Here is a 17295-nt window from a genome sequence, read left to right as displayed (position 1 = left end):
CGAGACGGCGACGCGACGCGACGCGACGTGACCACCCTGAAATTTGAACCCGGCCCTGGCGGCCGAGAGCCCGGGAAGCAGTACGTCGTACACGTTGGCTGGGGGAGCGCGTTAGCCGTTGTCTGGCCTGCCGTGTTATTTTGGCTGAATACCCGTGTTATTGCTCAGGTTTTTTTCGGTGTGTCGTGTCGGTAGGGGGAGGTACTCTTTCCCTTTCCCCCGGTCGGTATCGCACGCCCACCCACGCCCTCCCGTATTGTATGCCGAAGGGAGCCTTGTCCTGGCCGAGCCAACCCGGCCCTGCCCGGCCCTGCCCGCAGGATGGTGCGTAGCCAAGCGTGCTTCCGTGCGAGGCGAAGGCTTGGCTGCGTCGCTACCCGTCGGTCTGGCCCGGTCTGGCCCGGTCTCGCCGGCACGGCGTGGTGGTCACGGCAGGTGAGGGCAAGGGCTGCTAGGGCTGCTCTTGTGGAACGAGCAGGTTGTCCTCAGCGGGGCTGGCAAAGAGTAGGCGCGACGGGACACCACTGGGACCGACAGGGACTTCCCCGTGTCCTGGCTGAGCCAAACTAACGCTCTGTCTCGTCTGTGTTTTGCAGCTCCTGAACGACGGCCTGACCGTCGACCGTGTGTCCCCCGTGCTCTGTCCGCGCGCTTCCCAGTTGATAGCGGCCTACGACGAGCACGTCATCGTGTCCAACTTCAAGTTCGGAGTCCTGTACCAACGCTTCGGCCAGACCTCCGAGGAGCAGCTCTTCTCAAACCGCCACTCTTCCCCTGCTCTGGAAGAGTTCCTGCAGGTGCTGGGACGCCGCATCCAGCTCAAGGACCACAAGGGGTGAGTTCCGAAGGGGTGCGAAGAGTCGCCACTACACTGCGTCCTGCAAGGTTTGTTCTGACCAATGCTGTTCTTGTTCTCAGGTACCGAGGGGGTTTGGACACTCAGTTTGGACAGACCGGGGACGAAGCCATTTATGATGTGTTCAAAGACAGAGAAATCATGTTCCATGTTTCCACCATGCTGCCTTACACAGAAAATGACCCCCAGCAACTGCAGCGGAAAAGGCACATTGGTAAGTAGAATATGTAAATTCAGAATACATCCCGATGATCTGGTTTCATAAGGATTTGTTCTAATCTGGTTGTCCCTTTCTCAGGAAATGACATTGTAGCTGTTGTTTTTCAAGAATCCAACACACCCTTTTCGCCAGACATGATTGCCTCTCACTTTTTACATGCCTACATTGTGGTCCAAGTCTTGGAACCCAACACTCCAAACACTAGGTATGTACCGACTAGATTAAACCGAAAGTGGCTGTTGGGAAATAAAGCCAGCAGCAACAAACTCAAAGTGAGTCCCATATCTAATAAGATTCTTTTGTTTTTTCTCCTCTAGGTATAAAGTTAGTGTCACTGCGAGAGATGATGTACCATTCTTTGGCCCAGCCCTTCCTAGCCCAGCAGTGTTTAGGAAGGGGCCAGAATTTCGAGAGTTTCTTCTAACAAAGCTCATCAATGCAGAGAATGCCTGCTACAAAGCAGAAAAGTTTGCTAAGCTGGAGGTAAGCTCATACATTTCTTTTCATTCACCTAGAGTAACATCCAACAGTTATTAATAATATTTTTTTCTTTGTTTTAGTTGCGAACGCGTTCTTCACTCCTTCAGTCATTGGTGGATGAGCTGCAAGACAAGTCTCAAAGCTTTGTAGGGGGAACGTCAGGAAGTACAAGTTCCACCCCAGACACCCCTAAATCAGAAGGCAGTGGTGGAGCTGGGAGTAGGTTTATTGATACTGTCAGAAAAGCACTTTCTACCAAGGGAAGGTCTCAAAGTATTGAACAAAACTTAAATAATAACAACAATAACAACAACCCCACTCATCAGAACGGCATGCGAAAATCTTCTGCTGCTCAAATTGCTCAGTCGTCACTGGGAAACAGTTCGGAAGGAACTACACCAGCTGTAAGATTAAATTTATTTATTCTCATCTGCTCATTTTTTCAAGCATCTTGCTTCATGATTTTAACTGATTTTTGTTTTCTGGTACTTTACAGTGTGTGAGGTCTCAGTCCAAGTCTGTTTCATCTAACAAGAAAAGTTCTCCTTCATCGCCTGTGTCCAGTCCTGACATGTATGCACATCGCTCTCAAAGGTAAGAGTTGTTAGATAATTTGAAACTACTCCTGACCATTGTTGTTCCAACCAAACATTAATTTTTGGCTTTCTTTTTTCAAATTCAGGGTAACCCTGTCAGAAAGCGATTCATCATCATTGAACAGCATGGACCTGGATGTAGCAGTTTACGTGGACAGCGACACAGGACTAGAGAGCATGTCTTCAGCTGAAACACCCCACAAAAGTGGTCCCAATGGCACTCCACACTGTCATGCCTGTAGCTGTAACAATACAAGTGGATCCACTAATAGCAGTGGAACTGGAAGCACCGATGGCATTGTACCATCAAATGGAGTCAGCATTCAAACTGGAACAGGGTGCTGTGGTGACAAACCAAACACAGATTCACTGAGGCAAGAAGTTACCAGATTAAAGTGTGATAAGCTGGATCTCTTGCGGCAGAATGTGGTAAGTTAGACTTATCAATTATACTTAAATCGTTGTTTGTGACACATTACTGGGCTAACTGACCTGAATTTTAAATTGCTTTTGCAGACTTGCCAAAGAGATATCAAGCGGTTACGTGAGAAAGAGTTGCAGCTTCAATCTGACCTGGCCGCTGCATCAAAAGAGATCCTTCGGTTGAGAGAAATGCTGAAGGACTTCGGAAGCAGTGGAGAGGGATCGCCAGTGTAGCTTAGTGTGCAAGCCCTGTGACTGACAAAACTTGAATGTGATCTAGCCAAAGTTAATGTTTACCAGTTAAGAAATCAGCATCTTGATTAGATGATTTGTCGTGTTATGAGTTCAGAACTTGAGCAAAAATGTAACTAAATTATTTGTAGCATTTTGATGCAAGGAACAAGTATGGTTGAATTGAATTCAACAGAAGGTTTAGTCAAATGGAGAAACAATGCCTCATATCATTGGCGTGCACTAAACAGACAAGAATTTCCTATATTACCTTGTGTAGAGACATTGCTTATTGTTTGGACAGTTGCACACCTCAGAAAATCTTCTGTACTAGACTCAGCATGTTTGACACTCTATGATAGATGTGATCTAATAATTTATTGTTGTTTGTATATATTTTTGTTTCTTAATGTTAGATGTTTCCGTACTGTTGATCCAATGAGTTCAAAATTCTTTTCTTTCTGAAGATATATATATATTTTATAGCACATGATGATGAATTTCATCTTTTGCAGTTGTAACAGGTTTTGTTTGAATCTTCCCAAAATAAATACTACAGAACCCAATAACAGCAGTATAAGAAGCACAAACGACTATGCAACATTGTAATGTGCATATTTTTTCATCTGGATTCTCGATTTTTTTTATATATATATCTTGTTGATTGTGTTGTTAACTCGAAGTTCACCACTAAGTTATATTAATATTGAGTGTAGTCTATCTTTCTTGTATATTCTTGCATCCTATAACAGTTTAAGATATTAAATTGAAAATTGTTTTTGTAACATCCTTGTTAAGTATTTGTCCTATGAATACCATTTTGCATGCTTTAATTAGCATTCTGTGGTGAAAACATCATAATTATGGAGATGAGAAAACTTTGTCTTATTTACCAATAGACTAAAGCATTTCTGAAATTGCAGCATTTTGCAGAATTTTCTGCATTGAACTTAGAGTGGCATTTCAATTACTAAATTTCGAGTCTGGCTTCTAATTGTTTCCTGCAAAATGATGCATTGGGTTTTCATGATATGAATCATTATGCCGGAAACACTTAACAAGCTCAGTACTTGCAACTTTTCTGTTCAATTTAGCACGTTTGTGTGCTTGCGCATATGCACTCTTGAAACATAAAGCACATACCAAAGCTAACATTCCTCAAGTCAGTAAGCATTGATAGTATGCTGTATATATGTTATTGTAAAGTAGAAAATTACCTGTTTTATTCCTTAGAGAATTATTAGTGTCTCCCCCTCCCCCCAAAGGCTATATATTGTAACACACAATTTTGGTTTTGTATATACTAGTTATGTATGTATTACTGTAGTTCTTGCAATATTCAATTCTGCATCTAGTAATTACTTTCTCAGAAATTTAGCCATCATCTTTTGTGAATCACTCTGAAATCATGACAGTTGTCTCGAAGTTGGCATACCTCTGCTTAATACAAAATAATTCATCATCAGAAAGCTAAAATAACTTGATGCAGATTTTGTTTACCTGGTGCGCAAGAGCAGTTTCCAAATGGTCTTTGTATATAGTTAAGGTCTTTATCAATTGTTACCATATCCTCAAGACCTGAACTGTATACTTTGCCTAAAAGATTATTTCATAAAGTGCCTCATAGATGTTTATCAAAGAAAGTGTACATTTGATTTACTCGAACCAAGATTGACATGACATTGCAAGATGTGACTTCTGTGACTATGCTTATTTGGTGTCAATTTTTTTTGGATTTTGGGAAAAAGATATTTTGCTATGTACCAAAATTTAAATTTCAGTAATCAAGCTGCTTAGCTGTCACATACTTGACATATATTTGATTTTCAGTGTAATAGTATGGAAGAATTTGTCGATGCTTATGTCTGTGCAACTTCAAGTTCAAGAGAGAATATTAAATTATATAACATTATCCCGAATTCTCATTTTGCATCCTCCCCCCCAACGGAACACCCCCCCCCCCTTTTTTCCCTCTTGTCTTACCCAAATACTCAGCTCAACCACAAATACAATATAAAATAGTTTTTAAAAACTAAATGAAGCTGAGAAAAATTGACCTACATAACTACCTCCCACAACGCAAAGATCTGATTTGTCTGTCATTGGGTGAAAGTGTGTCGACTGTCCAGTGTTCAGAGAAAATACTCCATGCTCGCAAAACTGCACATAACTCACTCACCCTATCCTGCGTATAGCCACCAGAACGCACTCTGATTGGATGCACCGCGCGGCGCAAGGAGCAGGCTGGGCCAATCAGAGTGCGTGTTGGTGGACTATCCGCACGACGAGTTTACAGCTGACTGATCTCCCGCCATCCACCTGCCATTTTGGATTGTGGTCAGGCCACTTGTCGACCACGACAACTGTTCTTCAGTGTCGGTGTGCCTAGTGCATCCACTTTGACTGCCACTTCTTGTTGCTGCCATGCCTTATTATCGTCGTTGGAGTGGCTGGAGAAATTTTGTGCCGTATGAACGGTTCTACTGGAGGAGGAGGAAGACTCAACCTGCTCCCGTTCAACCTGCCCCTGCTCCCCGGCCGGTGCCGGTGCCCCAATGCGCGCCCGTTGCTCAAGAGAAACCACCAGAGAAAGTATTTGCCAGCAATACGAAATGCTCCTCCTGCAATGTACCCCTGTGCTTCCTGGAAAAGGAAAACCAAGGCGGCTCGGACATGCATGTCCAATGTCACGGCTGCTCGTCGGTGAATCTGGTGGGAACTGGCAACGTGCACCGAAGGAGACTGGGAACGCTCAATCTTATCAACATCAACACCGCAGATGCTGCTGGTGAGTTTTAAAAACTATGTGGAGGTACCATTTTGCGTTACCCCTCCACTGTCAATTGTGTCCACTTTTGCTGGGGCCTTTTTCTGCAGAGGTTATGTTGCCCATGGTTTGTTTACCAACACATGCACTGTTCGCAGGCTTCGCAGGCCCTCCTCAGCACGCAGGCAAATCGCCACTCAACAAAGGGGCAACAGATTCGCACCCAGTCTACGTGTGCAACCCCGACGACGAGGACCCGTTCTTCAAGATAGTCTTCTATGATCTTGAAACGTCAGGCCTGGCCAGAAACTGTGATATACTCAGCCTTTCTGCAAGGAGCGGTAACACCTCCTTTAAGACTTTCATTAATCCTGTTCAAAAGATTGAACCTGCTGCAACTAAAATTCACCACCTGACTAATATTAATGGTCAATTGTATCGCCTTGGCCAGCATGTAGCTTCTGTACCTCTTAAAGATGCTTTAGGTCAATTTCTCAAGTTTCTCTTGGGACTGGGAGGACCATGTCTCCTTGTTGCTCACAATGGCACAGACTTTGATAGCGTTAGATTAGTTTTTGCTATCAAGTGCTGCCATTTGGTTGATGAATTTGGCAAGGTTGTCAATGGCTTTGCTGATACTCTGCCTTTATTCTGGAGAAAGCTAAATCGCTCCATCAATTGCTCCCAGGTCCAATTAGCTGCTGAGTTCCTTAAAATAACAGACGGTTCTGCCAAGGATGTGGAAGCGCTCCAGAAGCTGTGCGCTCACTTTGAGTTTGATGAAGGCCACTTTATGGATCCCAGAAACTATATCACTTACACTAATCGCAGTATTAGCATTAGCATCAACAAAGTTGATGATTGCAGCACCGTTACAAGCCTCAACAAAACCAATGCTCGCATTATCAGCACTAGCATCAACAAAGTTAATGATCAGAAGACTAGCTCAAGCATCAACAAAGTCAATGATAGCAATAGTAGCACAAGCATCATAAAAGTGAATCACAGCAATACAAGCACAAGCATCAACAGAGGCAATGTTCCTATTGTAAAAATTGTTTTTTATGATCTTGAAACATCAGGCTTGGGCAAAACCTGTGATATACTGCAGCTTGCTGCACGGTGTGGTGACAGTTCTTTCCAGACCTTTGTTAATCCAATCAAAAAAATTGCAGCTGCCGCTACTAAAATTAACCATATGACTAATGTAGATGGCCAGTTGCACCGTCGTGGTCAGCTTTTACCTTCTGTGCCCATTAAGGAAGCTTTAGATAAATTTTATGAGTATCTCTCAGGACTAGGAGGACAGTGCCTATTAGTTGCTCACAATGGCATAGAGTTTGACAGCCTAAGATTGGCTTATTGGATTAAGCGTCATCGCTTGGTTGACAAATTCAGTAATGTAGTCAATGGCTTTGCTGACACCCTGCCTTTGTTCAGGGCAAAGTTAAGGCGTTTTGACAGGTGCTCACAGACCCACTTGGCTGCTGAGTTCCTCCAAATATCTGATGAAGATGCCCATGATGCTGTGAATGATGTGGAAGTCCTTCAGAAGCTGTCTTCCTGTTTCAACTTTGACCAGGGTCATTTCATGGGCCCTAACAGTTACATGACTTATGCTGCTCTCTTCAAATAGCTATGTATCTTTTTGTACTGTTCTATATTAGTTTTTAAATTACTTCTACTTCATAATTTTTAATGACTTTTTTCTTTGCCAAATGTAATGTTAATGAATCATAACTGCTCACTATGCCTTGATTTGTACAACTCATTGTTGTAAACTGACAAATGTGGCTGCATTAGCTTGATTCTTAGTATTTTTTTAGTACAAAGGTTTTATACTGCCAAACTGCAAGGTTCCTATGTATTGCAAACAGGAAAATAAAATCTCTTTTATAACTGTGTCTTACATTTATTTTAAACTTTCAATATCCTTAAAATTTTTAGTGATGTTAACACTAAAGAGTGCTAAGATAATTTCAGTCTCTTCCTATGTGGTGAGTTTCGATGGGTGCATCAACCCTAATGATGGACTGCCCCAAGTTGAAATAGGCCAAGTACTCAGCAGTATCTGGTGTAGTATCATTGTGGTAATGACCGCCTTCTCCGTGGTGAGAGAAACTGTGGAAATGCTGAACACGCAGGTCTAGGCCCTGAAAGGACAGACATCATATTGTGAGTTGCACAATTTCAGAATTTTTAAAAGTATTCTGAGTTGACTGTAATTATACTCACAGGATCAGCAGAAACGAGAGTTCCCACAGCAATGAGAGGGGCAGACATGTTGTAGAATTTAAGCCAAGAATTGACATCATCATCAGTGTGCAGAGGTGTGGTAGAGAAATCAGGCATAACGTGCTGACGTGCTTTTCCCTCCTTCAGTAGGAATGTTCCTCCTAGGCCTATTAAAAACAGAAATTTTAAAGTGAAAAAAAAAACTCAAGAATTTTTGACTTTGGCTACAACAATTAAATACTGACCAACAGGCTCATCTTTGTAGTGCGATGCTAAGACCTTTCTCACACTTGTAATGAAGTCATCCTCTCCTGTGCGCTTGCGGCAATGAACCTTCAACACCTGTATGGTGGTTTTTGGAAGGTTTCAGTTAATAAAATACTAGGGTTCAAATCATAGGAGTATCAGGTTGATTACCTTTCCTGGTTTCCCTTCAGAACAGAACAGATTTCCAAGTAAAGCATGACGAGTTTCGTCATTTGGCAAAACCTGCAGATCACAACTAGAATCCTTAGGGCTTACTTTGGCCATACGACTTTGATTATCAATTTTATCACCATCAATGGCAAGATTTGCCATCAGCTGAAACAACAGGATGTCAAATTAGTACTATCGTGTCATGCACACTCTAAAAAAATATATACATCAACAGATGACGGTTTAAGTTCGTACCTCACAGTTGACCCCAATAAATGGCCAAGGTCCTGCCCCAGCTCCAATAATTAAACATGAATCAAGACCCGCTAATTTTCCAAATTCTTTCATGTCGTACATCTTATCACGCTGTACCAAGGGAAGCAGGAATGGAACACCACCCGATTCAATCAGGGCAGTTTTCCCGCCCAGACCTGAGAATTAATTAAAGTAGTTTCAGTAAAAGTACAAACAGATAGAGAAAATATTAAATGCCTATTATTTTGTTAAAAGGCAATGGGGCTGTAGTCATACAGCAACCCATCTGAAACTAATTATATTTTTCTTTGGGTATCTCTTTTATTTTATGTCTCTAACCTTGTTTTGCCAAGGTGAACGGTTGCTGAGAAAGATCTGGGCAATCAACAACCTCCACGGAGACTTGTGAAAAGCCATTCTGCAGTCCCTTGGACAAGACTGGAAGGACAAGACAAGAATCAAATACAGCTTCTAAATCAAATTATAAACTGACATTCTTTGCAAGTGTCATATCAAGCAACAAACACCGTCCATAGAATGATAACTCTATTAATTACCCGATGCGACCTCCTCTAGAGGGGGGCACTTGAGGGGCGCCCGGTCGATCCTCAAGGATGCCATCTTCTGTGCCATGATAGCTGCTTTTTCACTGCGGCCGGCGCGCCAAGGACGCAAGGACACCTGTTGAAGGGAGGCTGGTCCTTTAAATGGCGAGGAAGGACAAGGCCGCCGTGCTCCGCAGTGCCGCGAGAACAAATGCTCGCCAATCGCCGCCCGCCTCCTCCCGTTCCTATCTTATCTTTCTGGCGCCCTAACTCCCTTCTAGCTGTTATCGTTCTATAAAACGTTTCGGCTCAAGCAGCCGGCTGCCGACTGTTTTCTGTCACTAGGCGTTTCTGCTACGCCACGGCCGGCCCGCCAAGGCCTCGGGGGCTCTGCAGGCTCTGCAGTCTGCAGTGCCCCCCCCCCCCCTGTCACACCTTTCCCTGTTGTCTCTCTAGTCATTCCCCCTTCCGCCCAGCGCAGGCGCACTTTGCGATCCCATTCGCTCGCGGGGGCAGCTTCGCGGCTTCGCTCGCCGATTTGACTAGTCGACGGCCATCCCCATTGACCCCGGTCCTTGTTTCGTCGAGCGTCCGAACTTCCCTCCTCGTGACCTCTCTGGCGGTTCTGGCGGTCGACCCCTGAGCTCTCTCAGGCGGTTTCTCCAGGGACTGGAAATTGTAAGTTTGGTCACGTGACCGGTCTCGACCAATCAGAGGCCTCCATTTCTCCCAAAAGTGCTTTTCACCGGTTTTCAGACTGCTGGCCCGTCGCGGCGGAAAATTTGCGGTCGGATAGGATACGCCAGGGTGGCACAATCGATGGAGTTGGAATGTCAAAATTCATGTGGGAACATGTTTGGCAGGTAGCACAGTCAGGGAAGGTAGCTAACCCCGCGAGCGGCCAGTAGTAAATAATCGGCGCCACCCAATCACAAGGGCGGATCGGGGGGCAAACCCGCCTGAAAGGTAGGCAACTATAGTCGCACTTGGCCCCTGTAGGTAGGCAACTTAAGCGACATCGGCGCAGAGGCAGCGTAGCAGCGACCGCCACGAACGAATGAGGACATGTGTTCGCGTCTCAGGGATGAAATTATTTTTCTCAGTGGACCGCTTGAATGCATAGCAGTCTAAGTTTGGGCTGGCCAAGTTTCGGCTGTCAGATGGTTCAGTGAGCAGAGATGTCTGCCGCGATGAGAGAGACTGAGATTCGAATGTCAAGAGTAACAACAGTTTCCCCAGCGAGACTGTTGATATCGGTTGGTAGCATCACTCTTAGATTGATCGCATCACTGCGCAGTGGCTGAGATGGTAGAGATGTCGGCTGACGGGGGAGCCGACGGCGGGAACTCTTTTGAATCTTAGAGGGGGAAAGCTAGCCGCGCCACCAAGGTAGGCCACCCATTTGGCACCCATCCCCCTAGAGAGGGAAGGGGAAGGGGCCCCAAGAGGGGGAAGGGGAAGACGAGTGTTTGCTTCGCGTCTATTATCATCATTGTGTCCAGGTTTGCCTCGAAGTGCTGGCACTTTTACAAAGCACCGTCAAGGTAGGCCACCCATTTGACACGCTGCTGCAAAAGCAGCGCGGCAGCGGAAAATACCAGCCGGGATTTGAACCCAAGTACTTCTAACCACGACCACTGAGCCACCGAGACACCGTACTCTCTCGGGGCGAAGGGCCTCCCCGATGATCCTCTCTTCTAGGATATGTCTGTGTTCTCTTTTGATTGATCTTATGACTCGCCCAAAAATGGCTTCTGGAGTTATTGGAGAGTGTTCTAGCACAATTAACTTTTATATTTGAGACAAAAATGGTACAAAAACTCAAATGATAAACACAATATTATAAAATTTAAAAAAAGGGTCAGAAGTACAAGACAACACTATTTAACAGAAGCTATACATTGGCATAAACTTATGTATAAAAACATACATAAAAGCTTAGGAAAATAGGAACAACAAATCTGCATCCTCAGAAGCAGGAGATCATGAGAAAAGAGAGAGGACAGATAAAATTCCAACATTAGAAAACAAGACTGTTGCTCTGCATTCATTGTCAGTCAGTGCGACCGTACTATTACTAAGGTAGGGTAGTCTTGAAAATGAATTGCTATAATAATTATTGGCATAAAAGATAAATATGGTCCAGATCAATGAAAAAGGGTTTGTCTAATATGCCTATAATTTAAATAATTTCTAATGCAAACAGAACACGCAGATCAGATCTGTTACACACTTTAAGTACTATGTCAATTTATAAAAATATGTCTTTGCTTTACAAAGTCAAAAAATTATATCACACTTCAAACTGGTAGAGCAAGTAGCCAGAATATAACTTCCATTTTTTTTCCATTACAAGATACAAATAACAGAGTAGTAATATAAAATTTTACTCTGTGTTTTGTACCAAGGATTGGAAAATAACAACATTCCAGATACACTAAAGACGCTAGAGTTGACTAATAAAATGCTTACACAACAGATAAGTGTTCAATAACACGAGAGAGTACGGTTGTTACAATTGCTTTTGTAGGATAAATATACATTTAACATTGTTTTTCTCCCTACAGAAAGATAGTTGTGGAAAGCACAAAACAACACTGGTGTAAAAGCACTTAATTATTATAGGAGGAAAATTGATTGGACGAATACAAATGGTAACTTATAATGGAATACTGCGTTCTTCAGATATCTGCTGTCCTAAGAGAACCAGGCAGTGGGATACCACAAAACTATAACAAGTTTGGACACTCATAACTCTGTAGAACAAAAGGTGGAAATATTCAAACATGTTTGAATTACTTGATAAGATTACTACAAGATACAAGACGGATATATTGTACATATTGTGCATACACATCAGTCTTCATCTCTCAGCTCATGCATCAGATTCTAAAATAAATAACAATCTAGGTTGAATGTTCAGATGGTGATATCAAGCATATCCATACAATCTTCTGGTACTGGGGCAATGAAGCATGCATTCCTCATGTGAGGTGGTTTAGGTGCTGGGTACTTCTTATGTGCAGTCCACTTTGATGGGGCAGCAATAGCGATCCCTGTTGCTTGGGCTTGAGGTTGAGGCAGAGATTTTGGCATCATAATGTGCTGTGGGGTTGGACAATCTTCAGTGCGATACCGAATATCTCTAAGATATGTCTCCTCAACAGGGGTGTTCTTGATGTTGCATTCGGCAAGTCTCATCAATCTTAAACAAAAATTGGGTAAATTACAGTGGTTGTATAAAGTAATAGGAAAAGATGGGCAACTAATGTTGTTTGGTGTTTTTGACGTACCCATTTTGATAAGAGGTGGATGGTTGGTTCAAGTCTTCCTCACTTGTCAATTGAGTAGCCTGTGATAGAACTAATTCTACTTCCTCTCCACTTGCACGCATCAGACGAAGAGCCTCTTCATATCGTCGATTCAGCAGACAATGCCCATCAACAGCAATGAGTCTGTCACCTGAAACAGGGAAAAAAAAAGCAAATTGATAAAATATAAAACAAAAAAAGGAAATAAGAGACATGCAAACAAACAAACAAAGAAACAGGCAAAATACACACACAACAAATAGAAATCAAAGATAAATTTTTTCCATTTACCTCTGTGAATAGTTCCCAGCTTTGCTGCTGCTCCACCTCTTTGAACAGATTGAATGTACACTCCACCATCTTCCCCCTCGGTAATTTCAATACCGAAACTACCTAATCTATCTCTCTGTAATCTGAAAACGCATCAAGTTTAATAATCACTCTCACCCATTTTCAAACATTTAGCCAACAGCTTAGGAGAACCTCAACACAAACCTTATTGTGCGAAGGATTCTCTCTTCCTCAAAGGAAACGTTTCCCATCTTTTCTGCAAGGGATTCACTTATAGATTCATGAGAATCCATTTGAAAATGTTCATCAACTGATTTGATGCTTGAATCTAAAAAGTCAAAGAAAGAAAGTCTTAATTAACACAGAAATTGTCTGGTAAAACAGCAGCAATACATAAGAACTTTCTATTTTACTCAGACTTACTTATTACATAGGCTTCAGCATAGGGCGATGACGGAGCAGAGCATTCTGAGGGTGTTCGAGTTCCACATGGGGTACCACCCACACTAGTAGTGCGGTAATGTTCTGTGGCTCCTGCAAGAGTTTGGCAACTGCTCCCCAGAGAAAATGCTCTGGTACCCATCCTTACCCCTGAGCGACGAGGGAAACTTGGAGTACGATTTTCACCTCCTATCATCCCAAAACATGTTTGAACAGACGTCCTTGAAATTGTTGATGCTGGTGAAACAGACGCATGCGTGCTAGATGGAGAGGTGGCTACCCTACGAAAATCATGCCTAGTATCTCGTAACAGTCCTAGAAATAAAATTGAAAGATATGAAAACAGGGAACTATAACAATCAAAGTAGAATGTTGATACAGTATCTTAACATACCTATTGAATCATAAGATCCACTACGTTGATGCACTGCCCTTGGTACCCAAGTCGGAAGCTCATTTTCTTTGTTTTGAATAACTTCTAGATTGTGTGAATTATTCGCAACAGCAGCACCCAGTATGCAGGCCAACTGGCTGAATCGGCATGAAGACTTTGGTGGACTGGGCAGGTTAACAACCTATAAACAAGATGCAGAGCAATATTAATTATTTCAATTTACATTGAACTGTCCATTTCAGGAGCCAGAAGATATAGTAGTTTGCATACCTGTCGTGATTTTACTGGACCGAGCACAGCTCCAAGAACTGATTTAACATCAGATGATGCTGATTTGGATGCAACATCTGGAGGTTCTCGGCTTTCAACATAAGGAAGATTACTTTTCCTAATGGGAACACCAAATTCTAGAACCAAGGACAAACACAAAAAAAAAGTAAAAACATCCATTAAAACTTGAATTAATTAACCTAACTCAAATGAAGGTGAACCCACCAGTAGCAACTGATTGAAGAGAACTCAGTTCTGCTCTATATTTCAAGAAGAACTGATGTTGGAGAGAAGCAAGACGGAAAGTGAAGTAACTCCTACACAAAGCACAAATTACAGGTGAGTATTGGAAATTCCTAAAAGAACTAAATTGCAAGAAAAATGCAACCACCATACTTTCGAAAGTCCATGCGAAGCTTAAGTCTCTTTCCACTTGATGGCTGAAGACAAAATTGCTGTCGACTGTAACTCAGCTTTCGTATGTCTTTCCAATGATAAGTTTGGGCTACAGGTCGCTGCACCGCTCCTGCACGCCATTCATGTAGACTTATTCCACTTGCAGAGATAGCAAGCCACACTGGTGCATCTCTTCCAGACTTCTGGGCCTGCATTTAAAAAAAAATCAATGAAAACCATGTTAAACATTTATTGACAATCAACTTAGGCTTAATAAAATTTTACTCACTGAGGTGGCAGAGTAAAAGTGTGTGCCATACTCCGAAAATTGTTGCGCAAGAGAAATAAACATTTCTTCAGCTCTGCCAGGGTCAAGACCAATTCTTTCTTGATGTGCTGCCTGCAACTCTTTGCGCACAATGGACTCTTCAACAGAATCACCATCAGGAAGGTAATGCTCTACTAAGAAATAATCTCCACACCCATGTTCCTGCATTCAGAATTTACATTTGAAGCAATATGACACTGGTTGGGCGATAGCGAACACCATGGATATTAAAACAACATTCAAAACTTTAACTTACCTTTTCTGTAAAATCACCAAATTCAGCCTGAAGGGCATATCCCATGAGAATTAATAGTTGACCTCTGTTGGGACTACGCAACTGTTGCTCGAGTAGGCATCGTCTGAGTTGCAAGTACAACTGATGCTTTAAATTCCAGCTTCTGAACCACAGTCAAATAAGAATTTCATGTATAACACAAATTTTAAAACTTGGAATATTCAATTAAAATCAATCAAGCAAATAGTTTTAAAAATAAAATTACCGTATTCCTCGCAAGCTAGGAAGGAAAAATTTTGTTCTCATATACATGGTTAAAGGAGGATGTCCACCGAATGGCTCGAGTAAACTTGAGACTGCATTTGAATGTGGTCGTCGGCACTCATCCCAAAGTCCTGCAGGTGAAACCTTGCTAAGGCGGAAATCAGAGGGAGGAAACACAAAGTCTCCTCCCAAAAGAACTGCCAGACCAAGAGTAAAATTGTCTTCTATGGCCTCACTGCTGACAACCACCTAAAAAGATAAAGAATTTTTAAAAATGGTTATTTCCTGCATCACAAATAGAAGGCAAATATGAAATAGACAGACAGTTTCATAATTGCCTCAGTTTACCTCAAAAAGTTGCCCAGTTGTCATAGAATTAATGTTACAACTGACTTTTAATTTCTGGCCATTAAGAAGGATCACAGTAATACGCCGTATTTGAGAAGAATGCTATAGTGAGGTTTTGTTTAAATGTTAGTGACATAGTTACAACAATGACAAAACACCCAAAAGCAAAGGAAAAAAGAAATAAATACATGTAAATAACATTATACCTTAATGTCAGTCATACGGATATGCTTAACAGCACTTGATGAATTGACAACAAATTCTGGACCAATACAGGTGTTGGGACAGCAATATTTAGCTCGAGGATTACCTTGAGCGGGTAATACAGTTCTATACAACCGAGAGGGTGCCCTTTGAATTGGATGTTTCCTAGCTGCACCATCAAGTGAACTACCTGGTGGGACCACCCTGCAAGAAGTCAAAAAGACAAAGTACCAATGAGAATCAGGGAGAAACTCTTAACTATCAAGTTTAAGGTTCAATACTGAATTTACATGTTTTTGATGTCTTCAACGGAACCTTGCATGTCATGTGCCTCTCGAATCAGCCTACGCTTAACACGAGCTTTTTCAAGTTCAACCTCTAGCTGGGCTAAAGGTGCATCGAAACGGTTTACAGTCATGGTCATCAACTGAAACAATACGTACTCATAAGAACCAAACTTCAAGAAACCAAACTCAAAGACAGATATTTTTTTTAAAAGGGAATAAAAATGGGGGACATAGTCAGTGAGTAATACCAATAGAGCAAGAATAAAAGACGATTAGAAAATAATCTACAGAAAATGAAGCGATGAAAGATACGCGGAGCCCGGCAAATGCACCTGTTGCACTGTTTTTGCCAAAGGCCAAGTGGGTAAGAACAGCAGTGCACGGCAGTTTGTGAAATACAAAGCCAAACACAAGCCGATTCTCCCAAAAATATAGAATAAGTCAGAGCAGTGTTACAAGCATAAGCGTCCAATGAAAATCGTCTTGGTTAGGTTACGAAGGGACGCCATAGGGGATACAAAATCTTTTAAAGACCACAAAACCACTTACAATCAATGAGATTGCCCAGCAAACAAACTAAAACAGCTTCACGAAAGAATCACATGATTCCACTCCGTTGGTAACTTTCTGCTTAATTAAACTCCAACTTCCCAAACGAAAACAAAGGTCTCCCATCACAAACAAACAAGTGGTCTTTCTTTTGTTCCTCATTTTTTCCTGTGTCCTTTGCAGTGACCAATGAGAAAGCTCCGGCAGGTGGACCCGCCCGGCGGGAAAATTTAAGCGATGCCGCTGCAGGGACACAGTACGTGGTCAGTCCAGACCTCCTCCGAGGAGGTCGATCGAAATTAAAAAGGGTCTAGATTTATGCGAAGATTTCGGATCAATCACCAAAGGGGAGGCTAGAATGTCTCGCCTCGGTCCGGCTGGCCCGTTGCCGAGCCCGTCGCGTCGCCCCGAAAGGAGTTTCATTTCCACACCAGCATGGGGTGCTGGCGATCAATGGTGGCATGAACCATGAATCATTCATCGACATCGAAAACACAGCAGACTGATTCCGAGAGTCGTCTTTGTCGCTCTGTCTCTCTCTCGCACTGATGGCGCGTCCCGAATAAGTGCAAGAGAGACAGAGCGACGAAAACGACTCTCGGAATCCGTCTGCAGACTGCAATGATGACGGATGATGGCAAGTCCGGCACCCCGACGTGTGTGAAGCTGGGGTACGCGGCCCCCGAGTCATCGCCAGAGCAGTAATATCCAGGTGGAAATTTGGGACGCGGCCGCGCACCGCCACCTGTTCTCAATCTCCTCTCCATTTCCCATCGCTTCCGGGAAACCTCCTCGTTGCCGGCAAAAACTTCCCCCGAGTGACCCGGCGCCAGTGTGCTCGACGCCTAGTACACTGGTCCTGGTCCACTCCCACGCTGTCCGCCAGTCTGTCGCTCGGTCTGTCGTGTCGGGGAAGGTGGGGGTGGGGGCTGCTGCGGGTCTTGACGTTTTT

The 17295-nt window shown here is 43.1% G+C and overlaps 4 protein-coding genes and 1 long non-coding RNA gene across 8 annotated transcripts in view; 3 read left to right on the top strand and 2 right to left on the bottom strand.

Annotated features, from left to right (window-relative positions):
• Positions 1–4718, top strand: part of LOC117654536 (rap1 GTPase-activating protein 1) — a 183443-nt gene extending 178725 nt beyond the window's left edge. For all 4 annotated transcript variants that reach the window (XM_034401239.1, XM_034401241.1, XM_034401240.1 and 1 more), the window contains 8 exons: positions 597–835; positions 919–1070; positions 1155–1281; positions 1394–1559; positions 1637–1960; positions 2053–2150; positions 2239–2581; positions 2669–4718. In XM_034401239.1, the coding sequence (XP_034257130.1) occupies positions 597–835; positions 919–1070; positions 1155–1281; positions 1394–1559; positions 1637–1960; positions 2053–2150; positions 2239–2581; positions 2669–2809 (1590 nt within the window). In that variant the 3' untranslated portion in view covers positions 2810–4718. The remainder of the gene's footprint in view (positions 1–596; positions 836–918; positions 1071–1154; positions 1282–1393; positions 1560–1636; positions 1961–2052; positions 2151–2238; positions 2582–2668) is intronic.
• Positions 4719–5110: 392 nt separating this feature from the next.
• On the top strand, positions 5111–7416 carry LOC117654537. Its single transcript, XM_034401243.1, has 2 exons — positions 5111–5594; positions 5732–7416. Exons 1-2 carry the CDS (start codon positions 5231–5233, stop codon positions 7207–7209), a joined length of 1842 nt encoding a protein of 613 aa, XP_034257134.1. The 5' UTR covers positions 5111–5230; the 3' UTR covers positions 7210–7416.
• A 48-nt stretch (positions 7417–7464) lies between these two features.
• On the bottom strand, positions 7465–9300 carry LOC117654538 (ester hydrolase C11orf54 homolog). Its single transcript, XM_034401244.1, has 7 exons — positions 9038–9300; positions 8820–8918; positions 8481–8656; positions 8226–8390; positions 8054–8150; positions 7809–7975; positions 7465–7726 (listed from the first exon to the last, which is right to left on the bottom strand). The coding sequence occupies exons 1-7, from the start codon at positions 9111–9113 to the stop codon at positions 7553–7555; spliced, it is 954 nt and encodes a 317-aa protein (XP_034257135.1). The 5' UTR covers positions 9114–9300; the 3' UTR covers positions 7465–7552.
• A 7-nt stretch (positions 9301–9307) lies between these two features.
• Positions 9308–14536, top strand: LOC117654539. Its single transcript, XR_004588320.1, has 4 exons — positions 9308–9703; positions 13551–13634; positions 13705–14071; positions 14295–14536. It is a non-coding gene; the product is annotated as an uncharacterized LOC117654539 (long non-coding RNA).
• On the bottom strand, positions 10799–16515 carry LOC117654535 (tyrosine-protein phosphatase non-receptor type 13-like). Its single transcript, XM_034401238.1, has 16 exons — positions 16344–16515; positions 15798–15934; positions 15510–15711; positions 15304–15405; positions 14957–15204; positions 14713–14854; positions 14418–14618; positions 14129–14337; positions 13958–14049; positions 13733–13869; positions 13463–13643; positions 13051–13383; positions 12832–12955; positions 12628–12749; positions 12319–12487; positions 10799–12230 (listed from the first exon to the last, which is right to left on the bottom strand). The coding sequence occupies exons 2-16, from the start codon at positions 15929–15931 to the stop codon at positions 11945–11947; spliced, it is 2682 nt and encodes an 893-aa protein (XP_034257129.1). The 5' UTR covers positions 15932–15934; positions 16344–16515; the 3' UTR covers positions 10799–11944.
• Positions 16516–17295: the final 780 nt, after the last annotated feature.

Source organism: Thrips palmi, unplaced genomic scaffold (genome assembly GCF_012932325.1).
Source record: "Thrips palmi isolate BJ-2018 unplaced genomic scaffold, TpBJ-2018v1 HiC_scaffold_10, whole genome shotgun sequence".
NCBI lineage: Eukaryota > Metazoa > Arthropoda > Insecta > Thysanoptera > Thripidae > Thrips > Thrips palmi.
This window is presented reverse-complemented; position numbering and strand designations above follow the sequence as displayed.